Source organism: Protopterus annectens, chromosome 16.part0 (assembly GCF_019279795.1).
Source record: "Protopterus annectens isolate FY-2018-M chromosome 16.part0, PAN1.0, whole genome shotgun sequence".
NCBI lineage: Eukaryota > Metazoa > Chordata > Ceratodontiformes > Protopteridae > Protopterus > Protopterus annectens.
Window position 1 is genome coordinate 341,676,444 of NC_056750.1, and position 20,729 is coordinate 341,697,172.

A 20,729-nucleotide genomic window follows, 5' to 3' on the forward strand; every position below is an offset into this window, starting at 1 on the left:
GAAAAAGATAGGCCCTTGTCAAGCATCTCAGTCAAGTACTGTAAAATCTGAGGGATATTTGGCTTTGCTGTGTCCATTCCTTGTGCTTGGTTCCAAGCACAGAATCTCTTCCATTTATCAGCATAAGATTTTCTAGTACTTGGCCTTCTGGCTTCCAAAATGACATCCATCACAGATTTACTGAGAGGTGTTGTTTGAATAACTAAATGATCAGCCATGCTGCAAGGTTCAGAGTTTGGAGCTGATTGAGCAGAATTTGATTGCTCTGCTGAGATAGTAGATGAGGTATTTGAGGCAGGTACCAAGGAGGGAGTTGAGACATATTCCTTGGGATTGGGTACCAGTGCTAGCGAGGCCAGTCCGGAGCAATTAGGATCATTTTTGTTTTTTCCTGTCTGACCTTTAGTAAGTCCTTGGAGAGAAGAGGCAGAGGGGGGAAAGGCATAGACTGATAGGTTTTTCCAACTGAAGGATAGGGCAACCACTTTCCATGCTTGTCTGTGATAAGTCCTTGTGCAGAATTTGTCCAGTTGATAATATTGGGGGGAGGCAAATAGATCTCTGTCTGGGCTCCCCCATTTCTGTGTTAACATGCTGAAGATTTGTGGATTCAGTTTCCACTCGTGTGGGTCCATAAGGTTTCTGCTTAGGTCATCTGCCAGAGTATTTTGTTTTCCTGGCCGGAATTGAGCTTGAAGATGTATTTTGGTAAGTCAAAGCTGTGTTCCACAATGCCATAGCTAGTCTGCAAAGGGGGTAGGAATGTGTACCCCCCTGCTTGTTTATGTACCATATAAACGTGGTGTTGTCCATCTTTATCAGTAGTTGTCCTGGATGAAGTAAATCCTTGAAGGCTGTCAGAGCATTCTGAACAGCTAGCATCTCTTTCTGGTTGATATGCAGATGCATTTGTTTTGGGCTCCATTTGCCCTGAATGCATCTCCCCGCCAGGTGGGCCCCTCAAGCATAGTCTGATGCATCTGTAGTTAGGGTTTGGGTGACAGGGAGTAGAGTGAATGACAGTCCCTTGTTTTGGTGACATGCCTGTGCCCACCAAAGAAACTCCTGTTGTAGGCAGGGAGTGAGAGGAATCATTGTTTCCAGACTGTGACAATGTTGACTCCATAAACTTTTTAGGTACCACTGAAGTTTCCTCATATGCAGTCTTGCATATGGAATTAGTAGAATGCAGGATGCCATGAACCCCAAAGCCTGCAGAATTTGTCTTGCAGATAATTGGGTTTTTGTTGCCATTTGTTTGAAGTATGTTGCCAGTTGCCTTTGTTTGTCTGGCATAAGGTAAGCCATTTGGGCAGTTGTATTCAAGCTTGCACCCAGGAATGTAATTATTTGAGAAGGTACCAGTTGGGATTTCTTTTCATTTATTGTGTACCCTAGGCATGCTAGAAGCCTTTTTACAAATGCCAGATGTTGAAGAAGAGTGTCCTTGTTCTCTGCTTGAATGAGACAGTCGCCCAGATAAGGATAAATTTGAATGCTTCTTTGTCTGCAAAATGCAATTACTGGTGCCAGGCACTTTGTAAAGACCCTGGGCGCAGTAGATAAGCCAAAGGGCAGTGCAGAGAATTGGTAATGCAAAAAACCTGCCTTGAAGCAGAGGTATCTTCTGCACGATTCCCTTATTGGGATATGCAGGTATGCCTCTTTTAAGTCTAGAGTCACTAACCAAGCATTCCTGCCCAGCACAGGCAGTAGCTGTTGTAAAGTCAGCATTTTGAATTTTGGAATGTCCCGGATTGTGTTCAAAATCGATAAGTCCAGTATTGGACGCCAGGCATTGTCTTTTCTGGGTACCAGGAACAGTCTTGAATAAAAACATTGTCCTTTTTCCTTTTCTGGCACTGGTTGAATAGCCCCCATACCCATGAGGGACGTAACTTGTTTCTGAGCCTCTGCCCATTGATTTTGTGGCAGATCTGGGCAACTGTTTGGAATTGGCAAAGTATGGAAATGAAATCTGTACCCCTGGGATACTATGTTTAATACCCACTTGTCCTGGGTAATTAACTGCCAATTTTGAGGATGAAGTGCTAATTTTCCCCCCAAGGGGGCTGCCAAAAGATAAGTGCTTGGTGAAGGTAGAGGGAAGTCATTGAGACTGCTTACTGTAGGGTTGTGCTTTGTATCCTCCAGATTTGGAGGTGGAAGCACCCCATTGCTTTGACCTGTAAGAACCCTGTGATTGGTATCTAGAGCCTTTTGAGCACCTGGATTTGCCTTGAGAGGCTCTGTTGGTCACAGGAAAGGACCAATTTTTAGTAGGACAGTGCCTACTGAACGTGGGTGGCTGCACTTGTAAGAAATCTTTTACAGTTTGCATAGATTTAGCTTTGTCTTCCATTTTCTTTAAAATCTCTTCTGCCTTGTTACCAAACAGAGTATGATGCTGCAAGGGTGCATCCAACAATTTAGCTTTAACATGATCAGGCAGATTTTGCTCCTTGAGCCAGGCATGCCTTCTAATCACAGATCCAGTAATTGCAACCCTGCAAGAGGCCTCCAAAGAATCAAAACCACATTGCAAAGTATGCTTTCCAACTTGTTCTACTGAATGCAATAATTCCTGTAATTCTTTATTTTCCACACAATCAGAAATCAACATAATTTTCTGTTTCAATAAGCCCATAACATGCTGTTGATATTTAAGCATATGAAACTGGCAGTTTAAGGCCCTAATTGCCAAGGTTGCAGACGTATATAAACCTTCTGTCCCCATCTATCCAGCGCCCTGGAATCTCTATCAGAGGGGGTATGATTTTTGGCTGTAGAGGCCTTTACTCCTTTGGGACCCTGTGAGATTTTTGAATAGAAATTTGTGGGAGTCAGGAACCCTGTAATATATGTCTAGCTTACTAGGAGCTGGAGGTAGGGAATCAGGAGCCATGCTTGATTCCGAAAATACATCATCAACAATGTCTAATACAGGCGATATTGCCAAAGGCCTATGCTGAGGAAGAAGAAGGAAATCCCTAAGCCTCTTTTGATTCAGAGAAATCCTGACTCTCCCAGTGAAAATGTTTCCTTAAAGTATGCAAGGTTTCTCCAAAAGAATAATCCTCAAGAGGAGATGCAGATGGGATGGATTCTTCTGCATCAGAATCCTCATAGGGTGGAATAGAAAATTCCTGATCAGAAGAGGAATCAGAAGAAATGGAAACCTGATCTGAAGATTCATAATCAGTGCCTTGCCTAGGCCTCTTAGCGCGGGGGGGGGGGACCCTGATCAAGGTAATTAAGTCCTCAGCCATTTTGATCATCTATTTTTTAGGCATTGGTCCCTCAGCACATGGCTCATGCATCTGTTTTTTAGACATAGAAGATGTTTTTGATCTTGTTTTTGAGGCTGGCATTGGTTTTATATAAAAATGTTGAGGCCTGAAAACACCCTCAGAAGCCGGTGCCTGCTCAGCGGCTCCGGACCCATCCAAGGGAGAGACATCCGTGGGTTCAATACCCTGAGAATCTTGCGGCATACTGGACTCTGCATGGGTCTCGGTAGAGGCCTGCGTCTCAAAAGTAGTGGGTATCAGGGGCTGCGAAAGCACCTCACTGAGTACCGGTGAACCGGCGACTAGCTTAGGAGAAGTTTCGTCATCAGTTTTGGACCTCGACGGTCTGTCTCTGTCTTTTTCTTTGCATTTTTTGTGAACTCCGGTAGTTGGATTGCTAACCGACGACATTTCAGGGTAATTAAATCTAGATCCAAATATTTAGAAGCAAAAATATACTGACGCTTAATAGTGCGGTGGTTAAATCTAGCACAAAACTGACAGCAAGGCACATTATGATCTGAGCCTAGGCAAGGAATACAGTACAAATGAAAATCCTTATGAGGTATTTGCTTCCCGCAAGTAATGCAATTATTAACTTTTACTGACATCGGTAAGGAGCAAGAAAAAGTTTCCCCAACGGGGTACTTAGCTTTAGTTGAAGACTTCGGTTCTGAAACTCGAATGCGAACATTTCAGGAGTCGGCCGACCAGCACTTGCGAACTGCTTCTGCTTCGGGCACCACGCAGCAAGAAAGACTGAATAAAATGGCGTCGGCTGCATGTTTTATACCCCTGACAACCTGACATCATGGAAGAGGAGACAGCAACCGATGCAGGACCCAAGACTTTGTTATTCAGGCCGACTGAGGGCAACCTGCCATCAGATTACCCAAATATAATGACTGCAACAGTGAAACACGAAGAACATCTCCAGATACATAGTAAACAATTATAAAAAATAATAAAAATAAATGATACAAACAGCTATTTTGTACAAAGCACATAGAAAATATAAAAGGACTAAAATCAGAGTTTTACAATTGATGCAGCATACAGTGGTTAGAATATTTAGAAACAATTAAACAAGATAATATACAACAAATATACAATTGCTTGAACATAAATTCAAAAAGAAGTTTCCATAGACAAACAGGATCATACACTAGAAATCATAACTATATTGATATGATTTATATTGCATGTGTCTTGTTTTAATGATGGTATATGTGTATTATTGTACGTGTCATATGTGCAAAAATATTTGTATTAATCTATGTATTTACAGTATACTGACAAGGTACTGGGTCACATCAGAGGCTTGGGAGGTCATTGTTAAGAAACTGAGAACTGTTGTAAAGCTTGGCATTGAATACCATAAGTTCAGGTTATGCTATAAAGAATAACTATGTAAAGATAACAATGTCAGCAGCCAGAATGCATTATAAACTGAGTGTTTTACTGTGCACATTAAGAAATGGATAGACTGGCCCAAACTCTGGACTGATGTGTTTTTTTTTTTAATTCCTGGGGAAATGCTATTCAGAAGAGAAGAGACATATAAGGGAACAGTTTTTGTGGCACACCAGGCTATTGTCATGCAAAGCTGACGAAGTAGTTGAATCTACCCAAGCTGGAAATGTGAGACTGTAGCCCACTGAAGGAGGGGAGATGGGAAGAGTAACTTGGCCAGGAATTGAAACTTGCAAAACTGCTCCTTGTGAAGTCTTTTTTATCTCAGTAATTTGTTGACACTTTTACAAGTTTCTTTCAGAGAATGTGTAGTACATCAATAGAAACAACATTTATAAAACTCAGCACATACCAGTCAATGACACATGAGGTGCAGACTCTCAAACTTGGCAGTTTTTTTCAGGTGGTCAGTTCTAAGTGAATGAAAGTCTAGTCTGACAACAAATGGCTATTTCTTCTCACAGTCTGTGCAATGAGACAGATTTAGCTTTCCAAAGGAAGCACAATGTCTGCCCCATGAGGGCAGAGAAGAGTAAAAAAAAAATAAAATTAGGTATGAGTACTTATTTTGCTGCAAGCAGCTTTAGGAGGTGCAGTAAATCATGGCAAGATAAAAAATATATGTTTCTTTTATTGTTTGCCCGTAGTAGTCCTTTAAGGACTAGGCTAGATTACAAAACGGTTTTATACCTGGTGCAGAGGATTAAGGATATGAGCTGTTAAATAGCTTCTTCCTGTAGTCCAGAGTCTTGAGTCCCTTTGACTCCATTTGGCCACTGTTTTACTCTGAGCAAGACACTTAACCAGATAGTGCTTCCTGGTCACCTCTGAAAAGGGACATGTCTTATCAGTAGGCTTGCATAAATAAAAAAATAAAAAAAAAATAAAGCTTATTTTATGTAAAAGGCCCATGTTGGGTTTAGTGTAGATTTCAGAATAATTTAAAATAATGAATATAATCATGCTATGCTGTCCTATGAAAAGTATGTATCACTGATTCGCAAAGCAGATTTGTGGTTTGGATATAATATACTTACAGCAGTATGTTGTGATACAATATATACTTCCATGGAGAATGCATGGCTATCCTGTGGTTTGTTTTTCTTACTTGGGAAAGAGCCTTAGAGTGCATAAACTACACAGTCTTACCACAGATTTGTTGAAATATTGAGTTTTGGCAACTATAGTCAATTGGTCCCAGGACTGTCTTGATGATAAAAAACATTAGTGCTGAAGGAGCTAAACAACATTCACACAGACACTTTCTCTGCACGAGTCCCACAGGGCTGTGCGCTAGGACCTACCCTCTCTTCCCTCTCTGTTAATGACTTAACCAACATCATACCCTTTCTGTCCGTACTGCTTTGTATACAGATGATATCATTTTTTACTGTTCAGGCCCCTCCCCTTCCAGTATACAGAATCAACTACAAACCCACTTTAACCAAATACACCTTTGGATTTCAAGTAATAAAATGCAATTAAACATAAACAAAACAGTACTTATGCTGTTCAAATCTCCACAGAACTTAAGTCAATGTAGTCTACTATGTTTGACCCTGACAAAATAATGTATTGTTGGTGAAAGAATACAAAACCAAGGTCAGCTGTCTCTCTTTTCAAATAACACACAAACTAGAGAAGATTAGTGAGCAACTCAAACCATCTAACATTCAAATGCACAAATTTTTGGCACTAAATGTTTGCATTGCTCTCTTGGAATATACCCCTTCTCATAACCATATTTGGCTGTAGTCACAGTATCTACTTGATACAGAAGAAATTTGTAGGTTCATCATCTTAGCCAATGGAATGAAACACCACTGTTGTACCCTATAAAAAATCAATAGTTTTCCTGTCCCATCTTGAGCTTGCCTTGTTCTAGCTACCTTAAGTTTCAAACTTCTTGATTCCAATGATTGCCCCACACTGAAAGTAAAGCTAAAAATCAGAACAACTCCATATGATATATGAGCAAATTAAGTTGACTCTTGTTACAAAGGTTTCAATATTTCAAAGCGGTTGTAGATAGGGGCTTTCCTAAAACTGCACCATCTGACCGGAACAAATTCTCAGATATATGGGAATTAGCATCATGCCTCCAAGGCAAAAACTTTAATTAAACACAAAAGTCAGCTACAGCTGCTCCTGCTTCACTGAGGAAGGCTAGAGCAGACATTTTCCCACCACCACCACATTCCTTTAATCCAATAAGTACAGCTCTCAACCTTCCATTTCCAAAATGTGGAATGCTACTTCTCATAATGTGGAACAAATGGGCAATAGCAGAAAATTATTACAAAGATATATAAGATGTATTTTAATTTTGTACTTGTACCTGACATTGAATCAATATTTGTATCTGTATGTTGTATATGTATCTTTTGGTTATTTATAAATGTGGAGCTTTTCTTCCCGGGCATCCACTGAAAAGGACATTTTGTCCAGTCAGACTTTCCCAGTAAACAAATGTAAAATAAAATAATAAAATGGGGAATACTTAAAGCAATATTTAGTAAAAACTTAATCTAGGAAGCTCACAGAATAGCTAAAGTGTGGTAATTTATACCTACAAAAAATACATTGGTGAATTAATATGATTCAGTATTATTTACAATGGATACCAGTTAAAAAAATCCTTAAAACTGAATATGTGGCAGACCCTTTTATCATGGAATAGTAAGGAACATGGACTTTTTAAGATTCAAAATGAGGCATGCCCCTCATTATGAAGTATACTTGACAGGTATACAAATCTTTTTAAAATAATTATACCTTCTAAATATCAGCTCAGTGTAAATGTTGTAACTATTTACATAAGATAACTTCTTTCTTTTCCTCAACTTTTAAAGCTGTTCTTTTCTCTTGCATAACATCTATTCACAATGAATCTAGCTAAATGCATTTTTTCATGTAATTAATTGTACCACTGCACTTTTGACTTTAATGTCAAACACAAACGTTAGACCCAAAGTCTTTGCTATAATTTTTTATTGTTGTCTGTAGCCACTATTCCTGGGTCATGGCTGTTATGTGGTACACATTCCTTGTAGAAAGCAGTCTGAATAAACAGCTCACAGAGACCAGAAGCTCACTCAAAGTGTCTGTTATACAGTGAGCATTCTGATAAACAACTAAATTCTAGTTGCAGCATCAACAACTAGTGCTAAACGTTAAGAAAATAAAAGCAGTACTCAGGAAACAGAAAGCTGACCGATCCAAAATCCCAACTGTCCAAAACTCTAAATGATTATGAATATCTTTGCATAATTCTAGAGAGAAGCATATACTGAAATGAAAATGTTTTAACAGTCTATTACCGAGACTAACAAAAGATTAAACCTTATTTATGGAACCAACATTTCCTGACACCCCATACCACACTTACTTTGTTAACATACCACTTATGATACTTAAGCAGTGCTACTCTAAATGTACTACAAGAAAACATCAACAAAATACTTCTAATATGACTGCACACAGAGCAACAGGCTTTCTACAGCTCTTCCAGTGTGAAAACTGAGAAATTGTTAACATTTTGAGTAAAAGCTATTAATTTGGGTATAATTCAGTTACTGGATAGCAATTACACTGCCTAGGTGCCAGTAAAGAAGATATTTGAAGAAAGTAGCAGAAACCTAACATGAAAAAGATAAGAAAAAGCTTTAACTGGGAAGAATCTTGCCGTTGTTCAGTAAAAAGCATTTCAAGTTTCAAATTTAGCACATGTGATGGTTTCCAGTAATTTACAGGGAAAATACATCAAAAGTTCTCAGAGGTATTTAAGACAGTGGAGGGATATATAATGTCAAATGACAAAAGGTTATAAAAACAGAAGGAACTTTAAGTAGCTATTCATATGAGCTGATTGAACTGCTGATATTAGAGGTTGAAATTAAGGAAAGATTGGCTAAACATGAGACTTCTCAAGTAGAGATATTTCAAAAATAGCAGAGTTAGAAGATAGACCATGCACCAAAAACCTGAGTTTGTTGTTATTCCAGGAAAACTGGAAGGAGTAGACTGCATTCATTTTATGAAAGTACAAAAAAGCAACTGTACTGATATTCCACAGCAGAATTTGTTAATTGAGAGGGCACATTTTGTTTGCACTCAAAACCTGCCCACTTAGAAAGCAGCCATGATTTATATAAGTTAAGATGCAATCATACCAGCAGAAAGAGCCGTGCCTGACAACAAAGAAGGGAAAAAAAAGTGTTAAAACTGCAGACAACAGAGTGTTTGTGAAAATTATTTTCTGTACACCAGGCTGAGGAAAAGTAAGCTTATTCCTGGAATTGGGGATGTCAAGAGGCAAGCTGCTGTAGGTTTACAATCAAAACATTGGCAATCAGTTGCACGACAGCCTCCTCGAACATGGCAAGAGCGAAAGTCGGAATGCCGACGTTCATGTGTACATCCATTCAGGAGGACATACACAAGGCAGGGACATGAAGCATGGTTGGCAATAGCAGCTGCCAACATTAATATCAACAGACTGTTGTCAATCTCGTTGCATCGACCTTACGACCTACTTAATATGTATGAGTCGAGGATATGCGTCGTGGAAATCACAGTTCACGGTTGTGATTTTCATGCATTTGATAGTAAACCAGCTGCTGTATCCAGCTGTCTTAAGAATATTTATTCCTGAGGTATCAAATCTATTTTTGGATGCAGAACAGGCTAAATAAAAAAAAAGTTCAGCCAATAAGAAAGCCCAGAGAAACCCTTGCCATTATTCCAAAAGTAAATGATGGAGTGATAGGAAAAAAGAAAAAAAAAATCCAGGCACTGACTAAAAGACTCAGGAGTATCTTGGACTTAAGGTAGACAACTAGTATTGGCAGATCAAGAAGATCAGGAGGAAGACCAGCAACAATGCAAAATTAGCAAATAAATGAGAGAAACACAAAGCATCAATCCCATTAGATATAGATTAGTCATTTGGAATGTGGTTCTGCAAGAAGTGGTTGAAAAGGGTTGGACATTTGTTGACTGTCTTAACTGGCAGATAAACTGTAATTCATAAACCCCACTATATGTTGTTAATGTATAGAAATGCATTTAAGGGATTGCAAAGTAACTGCAAATAAAACAGTTTTTGTTCTTAATAACATCTGTTTAAAAAATTATGTAAATTGCATATTATACTGTAAAGAAGTTCTGCATTAAAGGTATTTTAAATGTGAGTTGTGTGTGTGGAGGGGGTATTTGTGACTGCTGAATATGGTTACTGATATTAAATTAAGCAGGTCATTATTCTTAGTTGTAATGCATCCAGGCTTTGCACTATAAGAAGGAAATACAGACTGGAAAGAAACAAGTTAAACTTAATATAACGTAAAGATCTTCGACTGCTGAGGGAATGTCAAAGTGTACAATCAGTGTATTAATCACAAGTTACTTAGAAATAAAAAATAATAATTTCCTGTCTTGTGGGGTGGATGCCTAGACTAATATCCTTAGTTTACATTATAGTAATTTTAAGGAAATAGGCTTGAAAAGCAAGAGAAAGTAATGAAAATCATGAAAGATGTTGCCTTATTCTTACAACTGTAAAATTAATAGCTGCTTTTTTTCGATTAGCATATGTTTCTAGTTGGAGAAAAGCAACCTGCAGGAAGGTGCAAGCAGTTAATCGTGAGAAGTCTGAACTGTGTGTGTTCAGAGTGAAATATACAAGGTTTCTTTCCTGCATCTGCAAAGTTACTAGCTTTTTTTCAGTCAGCATCTGATTTAAATGGAGACATGCAGCTTACAGGTGCAAACAATTAATCATAAATCAGAAGATTATGTTCTTAATGAAATCTGCAAAATACAATGTAATTAACTTTTAAAGTCAATTTGGCAATCAGGTCAATGAAAAAGAAATGAAATTTGAAACTGTAAGAAGTGAATACATTATGAAAATAGTTGTCTTCTTAACAGGATTATACTTTACTGCATTAAATATAACAGTGTAAAAATTGTTTAATTTAAGGATAGCTAGTGCACTTTTTTTCTTAAGGCTATCTGCTAATATTTATTGAAAGCATGTGGGCTGTTTTTTTAACATCTGGGAGTGGAATTGAGATACGACAAAAACAGCTAACAATTAGTGTAAGTGGAAACACAGGTTCTGACATGAACTTTAGCATGATTAGCCTTAACTTTAGAATAGATCATGCCTGTAGGAGCAGCCATCAATTTGGGGCAACTGCTCCTATTTGAAGAGGTAAAGTTCCTTTTTGGAAAGTGTCCATGGCTGTGTGTGTTTGCTGTGAGTTAAAAGGCAATGGGTGTTGAGAATTTTTTTTTTTTCTTCTCTTGAGTGTTTTTACTGAAACAAAAGTCTTGGAAAATCTGACATGGCTTCAAATAGAGATGAGAAGATGCAACAGCACACAAGCTCAAACTGCCAAACATTAGTGTGTACATGTAGGTTCATACATTCATAGCTTGTTACCAAGCATGCAGTCTAGAAGTCCACTAATGAGCCTAACCCAGTTTCCCAATTGTTCTGGAGCACTGTTTTAAGTCACTTGCTCAATGTCACACAGTAGACAAATGAAGGCCGATGGCCTCAAATGCTTGACTACAGGAAGCCGCTCATAGTCTAAAGTCTAAATTCTCTGCACTAACTGCTAGTCAAAACCTACACGTCTGCCACAGTAAACTATGGTATTAACTTTTTATACTAACTGTAAGCAGGGACTGTATATTTCAAAAAACTGTCATGTACAATAGGCAGGCGTAATAGTTCTGTCAAGAATAACATGTAATGTAACTGGCTTTACAGGTATAGGCAAAAAGCAAACAGTATTAAATTATATTAAGAATTATAGGGTGCAAATAGCAATGTTACAAGTTAAGTATTTGGGTAGAAATGAGCATATTAATTTGAGAAAGAAAGGACATCGGGGTGAACATTCTGCAGGATATCAGGGACAATGGAAAATGGGAGTAATAATACCTACTGAACAATGGGCTCCAATAGTCATAGAACAGGAAGAAAGACAATAATGGCAGATTTGTGGTAGTAAGGGGTTATTGACAGGGGAGGAGGATTATGCTGACATGTATTTATATTCCACCTTTAACTACTATTCTGGAGCTTAGGTGAATTATTTGAGAAATAACCTTTCCGCAGGGAACATTATTTATGGGTGGGAACTGGAACTTGATCTGCAAATAGTGAGGATGTACCAGCAGGACCTAGGAGGGATAGCATAACAAAAGAAGGCAGATTTCTGAAGAGGTACGTAAGAATATTTGGCATGGAATGCATAAATTCAGTAGCAGGAATTCAGACAGAATTTATGTATTTTCCCAAGATACAATAAATGGGTTAGTCTAGGTAGAAATTATATTTCCTACACAAAAGATCTACGACCAATAAATCTAAGCACCGCAAACAGATATAAAATAACACGCTGAACTTGTAGAAATACTATTTTAATAAAACAAAGCTTTCGGGAACACAAATCCCTTCATCAATGTATAAACTACAATATGAAAACTTCCATTTAAATACTAAAACAAGCAAAATCATATGGTATAAGCCCCCAATGAGAACACAAACAGTTAAAAACAATCAACACATTAAAAGGCAATTAATGCAAAGTTAAAGTGCATTTAGTAATAACTTACTTAAGAGACATTTGCTTTAACCTCAGAACTGGTTTTAATGTAACCATTGTGTTTAAACCAGGGAAAGAATCAGCATTCAAATGCAGGATCCATTCATACTCCATCAGCATTAATTGGCCTGGGTGCATACTCTTACGATGTTAAGTACCTATTCGCCTGCACATCTTTTTAATATATTGTAATATCAGTCCTATTCCCATTCTTAATCAAAGAAACATCTACATACTGTATACCGTCCTTAGAGAAGTTCATCTTAAATTTCAGAAAATCTATCACAGTGATGGGATGGCAATGAACAGGAGTTGCTTAAGTTTGTGTCCTGTATAGACACTATGACAGATTTTCTGTAATTTAAGATGAACTTCTCTAAGGACAGTATACAGTATCTAGATGTTTCTTTGATTAAGAATGGGAATAGGATTAATACTATGATATATAAAAAAGATGTGCAGGCAAATAGGTACTTACATCGTAAGAGTATGCACCCAGGCTGTATATTTAAGGGAATTGTAAAGAGTCAACTTTTGAGAGTCAGTAGGAATAATACTGATATGGATAGATGCCTTTGTCAAATGAATGAGATGATGTGTGTAATTTTAAAATCAAGGGCTAAGCATGTTCTAGATAGTGGCCCAGAGCATACATATAAGTTTAGAGTGATGCAAATCTTGGTTAAAAAATGTAAGAGGAGGTGATCATAATAATAAATTAGAACTGATGGAGTATGAATGGATCTTGTACTTGAACGGTGATTCTTTCCCTGGTTTAAACACAATGGTTACGTTAAAACCAGTTCTGAGGTTAAAGCAAATGTCTCAAGTAAGTTATTACTAAATGCACTTTAACTTTGGATTAATTGCCTTTTGATGTGTTGATAGTTCTGTATTCTCATTGGGAGGCTTATACCGTGTGATTTTGCTAGTTTTAGTAATTAAATGGAAGTTTTCATATTGTATTTGATACACTGATGAAGGGATTTGTGTTCCCAAAAGCTTTGTTTTATTAAAATAGCACTTCTACAAGTTCAGTGTGTTATTTTATATATGTTATATTTCACAGGAGCATGTATATTCAGTTGTGAACTGTGAGACCCATCTGATAACTATGTCAGATCAAACACCAATAAAAACTAAGATAAAGATGCACTGCAATAATGTAAAAACAAGACACTTGCACTTTCTTACTTATGTGTAGAAAAGGGAAAGACTTAAGGAATGGTAGTGAAAATAATGAAATAGTCATTAGGAAAGACAGGCACTATTTCAGAAGGGATAGATAATGAGTGGGATAACATGAAAACAGAGTTTAAAAACAGAAATATATATAGGAAAGATCCAATAAGAATTATTTTGGAGAAGTTGATAAAGGAAAAGTATTACAGAAGAAGGAGAATCTCACTGAACAAGAAGAGTAGTGATTGTAGAGTGCTAAAGGGGAAAGTATTTTGATAATATGCATGAGTTTAGAAAGATTACTGTTAATAGTTTTTTGGTAATACATCTTAAGCACAAAAAGATTTAAGGCAATAACTTTGGCAATAGAAAGTAGACATGCTTGTAACCAAGTGCAGGGAACCTATGACAAGAATAATAACCAGAAATCTTATTGGGTTTTTAGAGATATTTCAGAAATTTTATGAAAATTTGAATAAAGCAGATGAACAGGGAAAACAAAAAGGGCACAAAATTAAATACTTAGGGAAGACTTAATCATGCCACTGTTGGAGGAATGTGAGGACCAACAATTAATAGGCAAGATAAGAAGAGATGAGATAAAATGGCAATGTATAATCAGTCAACAGGAACAGATGGTATCAAGTCAATTCATTCTTGGAGGCAGGAGACCCTATTTGCTTCCAAGCAGCAGCCGACCAGGGGGAGCTGTCTTACTGACAGGAACTGAGGAGTTTGTCCCACTGCCGATAATCTGTCTTCCATCCATCTGCTATGGGAGGGTGTTTTCCTCCTATGGCTTGAGGGTTTGGCTTCTCCCCTAATTGTTAACACTCCAGAAACTTCTCAGCACCACTCTCCCCCCTTGTAGCCATTCATCACTGAGAGCATCAGCTATAGAGGAGCTTCTGTTATGGCCCTAACCTCATCCCTGGTGGTTAATGTGAGCAACTGCATCACTGTGGGAACCTCTTATGATATATATCACAAGGGTTACCATTCCTAGTTTCTGAGAGTGAAACCCATATCCTCTCAGTAACTGTTATCATGCAAGCCTTCATGTGCACAGCAGCAATTTGGTAACCAGAAAACCACTATTCCCTACCCAACAGGATGGGGGAGCTGTAAGCTACTAATTTTATATTCTCTTCCACCCGACTTTTCCAGCACCCATGTTGCTACTGAAACTCATATCATCTGGGTTTCAGTCTGGGCTTTGTGTCTCTATGCCACAGAACTGGGATCAGAGATCACATCTGATCCATATATCATCAAACAAAGCATATTACTAATCTTATAAACTACATGGAACAAGGAACAAAGCAAATCTAGCTATACCTACTAGAAAGCAAAGAAACAACAGTGTGCCAATTTCTACAATTCAACAAATTTCTGGAATTGTATTGATAACTTATTACATCTGGGACATAAATTCATGCCTTCTCCATCCACTGACCTAAACAAAGTGGAAACTCCAAACTCATTTTGATTTCCACTTTATAGACTCTGAAACTAATTACAACAAAATGTAAATATTTACTCATGCCAGATCCCAAGTTATAGAGAATGCCCACTCTTCTCCACATGCACTGTTAAAATTAATCAGGTATATGAACTTCTTAAACTAAACTGTGGCTCAGCATTAGCCAAACTTCATCCAAAGTTCCAAGCTGTCAATATCTCTTGTTACAAAGCAAGTAACAATATAGAACAATCAATCTGTTAAGGAAAGTTTTGTTCCACTTGTCTGGAAAAGTGGGTGAGGTAGTATATCAATGGCCCTAAACTACTGACAGCCTACTGCATTTCTGTCTCCTTTACTGAAAATAATGCGTGCATTCACAACTCTTGCAATGCCTTAACAATTATAAACTTATTTCTCAGACAGAGTTATGACTTCATACCAGTACAAGCAGCAGATACACCCTTAATGGATGTCACTGATCTCATAAGTGCATAACTTAACAGCAAAACAGTTATTGATGCATCATTTTAGACCTATCAAGGGCTTTAATATAGCTGATCACTACTAAATGTTCTTTCAGCTATAGTCTGTCACTCGGTGTACCAGCTAATTTGTCAATGACTTAGAAAATGGATACCAGTTAGTAAAGAGGAATAATGCAATCTCACCCTTGCCTCTAATGATACAAAAGGTCTCTAAAGGCTGATTTCTGTTAGGACCTCTCATTTTTGCAATATTTATCAGCATCACGGCAAGTCACAGCAGAATATCTGAACTAGTGCAGTTAGCGATTCTATGATATTCCTCCTCACTGATGCTGCTTTATCACCAGTCGATACTGAGCTACAGCACGGCTTCATTTCTTTGCCATCATAGTTTTTGGCTGTAAAACTACATCTTAATGTTGAAAAGACAAAGGCTACACTCTTTCCTCACAAATGTAATTTCTTCTGATAATGCATTACCCAATGCCACTTCATTTAAGATCCTTAATATCTAGTGTTTCAACAGATCAGGAATTCGGACAGTAGATTCCACTAAATTGCTAGAATTTCTACTGAAGATCAGCTCAAGTTTATCTCCATGTAAATTTTGTCTTGGCCCAAGCCAGCAAACCAAAGAGATGTCTTTACAGAGCCAAAACATTTCTTCTCCATAGTTCAAAATAAGCCGTTACATCCCTGTACTTACTTTTTTCATTCATTTACTTGTCTGTCTAACCTACTGTTGCTACTAATGCACAAAACTGAATTAAGATGTAGCAGAATTTACAGATTTTAAAAAAATGAGCATTTCTTTACAATTCTTAGCCAAAACAGGCTTGAGACTGAGCATTGCTTATCATGCATAGGGCTTTGATCCTCTGCTAGTCATCTAATATATGTCCTAAAGTCCACAAACAGGTAAAGAAGTGCACATCACTTGAACAATGATATACAGGCTTTGGAACAACTTTCCTTTTAGTATAAGGTCCATTTCAAACAGCCATAACTGTAGGAACATTTCACTTGACAATAGTAATGCATTTGTGGTAAAGCATAAACCTAGTACTCTGTATTTTCTGCATATGCTTTACTTAATTACATTATTTGTTTTTTCAGGTTAACATTGTAATTTCCAGGGGTATAATTATGATCTTCAGAATTACAAGACTATTATAGCTACTGTTAGAGTGGTGTATGCTAAGCCAAAGTTGTGGTACCATAGTGTATCCTCCCCTCCCCGCATCTGAGGTACAGGAAGTTATGACCTGCTTATATAGTTAGAAAGGATCTAAGAAACTTTACAACTTTAACAGTGAGTTTTGCTGTTTGTTGTTTCACTGTTGCAGTCATACTTTATTTTTCACTATTGGAGGTCTGTCACATACCTCTAAGAGGGATCCCTTTTTTCATTTGATTGTATTGTCTATACGTTTGTTATTAGTAAGCCGATATATTAGTTCTGACAGATTTCTGTTGCATCTGTATATATACTATTCGTGGTTTATTTACTTGTGTTAGCTTAGAACAATTTATATTTCTCAGTTTATCTGTATACACAATAACATATTTCACATATTCGTGTTTGACTCACACATAAATGTCTATAGATGTCTAATTATGTGTTTTATAAGCATCTGGAGCTTTTCTCCATGGGATTCTAATGAAAATGGGCTCTACCCAGATGGATACCTCATCTAACAAATAGAAAGAAAGGAAGAAGGGAAGGAAGAAGCAAGGCTACAAACTAGATATCACAGCTTGTGTAACACACATAAATTGTCCTCGCTGTATCTCAGAAGAAAGGATGGCACTGAAGTGACACAATAGGTAATGAACCACGTAACAAATGTACTAAATGGGTAGTGGGACTTAACTTGTAATGTTAATGACTTTACAACCATATAAGCTGTACAACTAACTGCTTAACTTTTTTTTTACTCTTATTTTTATTTTTGATTTGATTTTTATTGTAAAAATATGTAATACTTTTGGAGCTTTTCTCCTTGGGTCTCCACTGCAAATGGGCACCTGGCTCAGATGGACTAACCCGGTTAGCAAATGTCAATAAATAAATACAATAAAATAAAAATAAATTAAATAATCTAACCTATCACTAACTACTGAATGCTGACTTGCCCACTACAGTTTAGTATTTCATTAAGAACTGATGCATCTTTTCTACAGTTGTGGATGGATTTATTTAATTTATTAAATGAACCTGCTGTTGCTGATGTATTTATTTTACATATAATTTTTTTAACTGGCTCATGTTAAGTTATCGATTACTGATAGTAACAACACGTTAAGTGTAGTCAGTATATCTGCAACCAAACTGCATTTGTACATGCTGAATCTATGAGCCTCGCAAATGGTTTCTGCCTATAAAACAACAGTAGCTCAGTGAGTGAGAACGAAATTAATAAAAGTGAATAAATAAAGTAATAAAAGTGAATAAATAAAGTAATGTATGTTAATACTGCAAAGCATTATTACGCAGATTAAGACAAACTGTGGCTGGTTACTTAATGAGATTTTACAAGTCTGATAATGGCAGGCAACCATACAAACCATAGGAGCAAAACTTGCAAGGCTTACTTGCAAAATTCACATTGCTTCTGTTTTTACAGGTTTTTAAATATATGCTTTCATGCCCTTTCCAACTGCTGACATCTAGTAAGGGATCCTGCATACAGGCTACTTTTTGGTCTGAGAAAATGGCTAGAATTAGCACGCAGCTATGGGATCATATGGATAGATTTTTGATGCTTTTCCTTTTCTGCATCCCAAGACAAGACATATGTGCATCTGTATGCACCAAACGTTACTGTGGGTGCATCTGACCCACCCTTAGCACCCATCAGGGTTATGCCACATACTCAGGAGCCATATTACCTTTTCCATGCCTGGCTGATTTGTTTCCAAACTCAGGTCAGCAGCCAGCACCACATCTGGATGCTTGTTCATTAACCACAGCCAAAGTATAATAATGTACACATTTCTGTGGCATCTGTCCTGGACAGCTGTAATGTGGTTCATGTCAAAACTGCAGCTAATAGTATTTATTTATTATGCTAAATGTACTTTGCGTAATGCAGGCAATCTACAATGCAAAAGCTAAAGTGATAAGGAACGTGTATGCCTTACTTCAGTGAACTCATAGTTACATAGAGCACTGAAGTGTCTACCCTGCCAGTGTAGATGAGAGATAATGATGAAAGGCACTTGAAAGTACTTAAGGGAACCTACTGGCTGTTCTCCATTATAACAAGATAGTTACATAGTTACTGTGAAACAATGACATCTGTGCATAGCTCTCAACCTCATAGAAAAAAATCTGGGCAAAGCCAAAAATAATGGGGGACAAAACCCAAAAATAGGGACAGATTTTAAATATTGCTTTTTATAAACTTAAAAAGTTGCTAGAATAAAAGGCCTTCTGTTACCATGCATTTTCTGAAGGATATGAAGTCTGAAACTCAAATACTTGTCATTATTTAGCTAATTCAATCCTTACTGATATGCCACAAAAAATCTAGAAAACCACAAATGTTATGAAGAACAGACAAAAGAGACAAAAATCTAGATATTCTGAAAAAATCTGGACAGTTGTGAAGTATGTATCTGTGATATATAGTGCGCCAATTATTAAATGCATTTAGAAGAGGGTTACTAGGTGATCCAGTCTTAAAATGGTAAGTTAACAATGGGTTGTGTTGTTTATGTGGTTACCTTGTTAATTACTTTATGGGGTTACAACAATAATCCAGTATGACTTCAGACATTCTGGGGTTGTTTTATTTTTTGTGTGCCTGTTAAACTATTTCTTTAAAAAAAGGAAGTGGGCGGAAAGTGGTGTTACCTGGTCAGTTGAAAACAAATACAAATAACTACCCCTTGTCTACCAAAGTAAGGAAATGCAAACTGCTAATCTGGTTTTATTTTAGTTATTTTTTTGTAAATTATTTTACACCCTCCGGTTGCAACTGCATGGTTTTCATGCTGCCACAGACATTTCAGGATATATGTGTGTAAAAAAGTCCATGGAACACCTGATTCATCTGGTAATCAAATAAATAAAGCAATAAAATGAACTTGTTCTCATAGCAAGTGGACTGTATGGGACACAAGCTCAGGCTTGTATGATGAACTGGATTCAAAGCTCCTTTCAAGTAAGTTGCAGTGTTACCTAACATATTTGCAGGATCTTGTCATAAAATAAATGCAAACACAAAAGCATGAAGATCGACAAAGCAGCAAAATATTTTTTTCTTCCAAAGCCTTAGCTGAATTTTTTTTCCATTTGACACTTCCTTGCACCAAATATTAACACCTACAGCCCTTGGTATAATTTTTATGAGCGTATAATTTTTATGAGCTGTTCACTGCTACATATTTTCATGTTAACCCCTGCATTTCTGCATACAAACATGTTTTATAAGTAGGCCCCGCTGTGGCAGGATTCACAGGCTGACATCATAAGAAGATTATACTTTATCAAATATCACATTCCAATTCTGATGACTCAAACAAAAGGCATGTAAATCTCTTTAAAGAAACACCCATTGCTCTAGCAAATATTATTTAGCAAATCACATGCATAACTTCCAAAAGCAGATATGTCAGTTAAAGATGACTGAGAGAAAAACACTGAAGCAAATTTAAGAACAAACAAACAATTAGCAACACATCTACATATCTGCACAAGTTGTCCTGAATTCCTTTAAAATGTCTCTAACTGAACTTTAATGCTACTGATATGAAAAAAAGCATTGTGTAAATTTTACTTATTGGCTACAGTCATGTTCATACCTTCTGTATCTGTTCATCTGTAACACTTGCCATGGCTCTGATTGCTTCTCCTTTAATCACTAATGAAAATCTGACTGAATTCCAAAGGCAACTCCGTTTAGTTGGGGGAGGGGGTATTGGGGGTTGGGATATCACTAAACCAGATTAACTGCAAACACTAGATTGTCAGCTGTTTAGTGGGAGTTGGCAGTCTAATCCAATAGTTCTGTTTGAGTATTCCATGCTGGGATAGAAAGCAAGGCTCTATAGTTTTCTAAAATTCCAACTAAAACTGAAGTGTTTTATGAATGAAAACAAATGTGGACACATTTTGCAAATTATGATGAGAAACTTGAGCAAAGGAATGAACTTGTGATATATTGCACTATGCGGAATTTAATTAAATGGAAGATACATTCATAAC

The 20,729-nt window shown here is 37.1% G+C and overlaps 1 protein-coding gene across 1 annotated transcript in view; it reads right to left on the reverse strand.

Moving 5' to 3' along the window:
* The window catches only part of PHYHD1 (phytanoyl-CoA dioxygenase domain containing 1), a 440,621-nt gene extending 420,189 nt beyond the window's left edge, over positions 1 to 20,432 (reverse strand). Inside the window, exon 1 of the mRNA XM_044058772.1 lies at positions 20,327 to 20,432. Within this exon, the coding sequence (XP_043914707.1) occupies positions 20,327 to 20,359 (33 nt within the window). The 5' untranslated portion in view covers positions 20,360 to 20,432. The remainder of the gene's footprint in view (positions 1 to 20,326) is intronic.
* Positions 20,433 to 20,729: the final 297 nt, after the last annotated feature.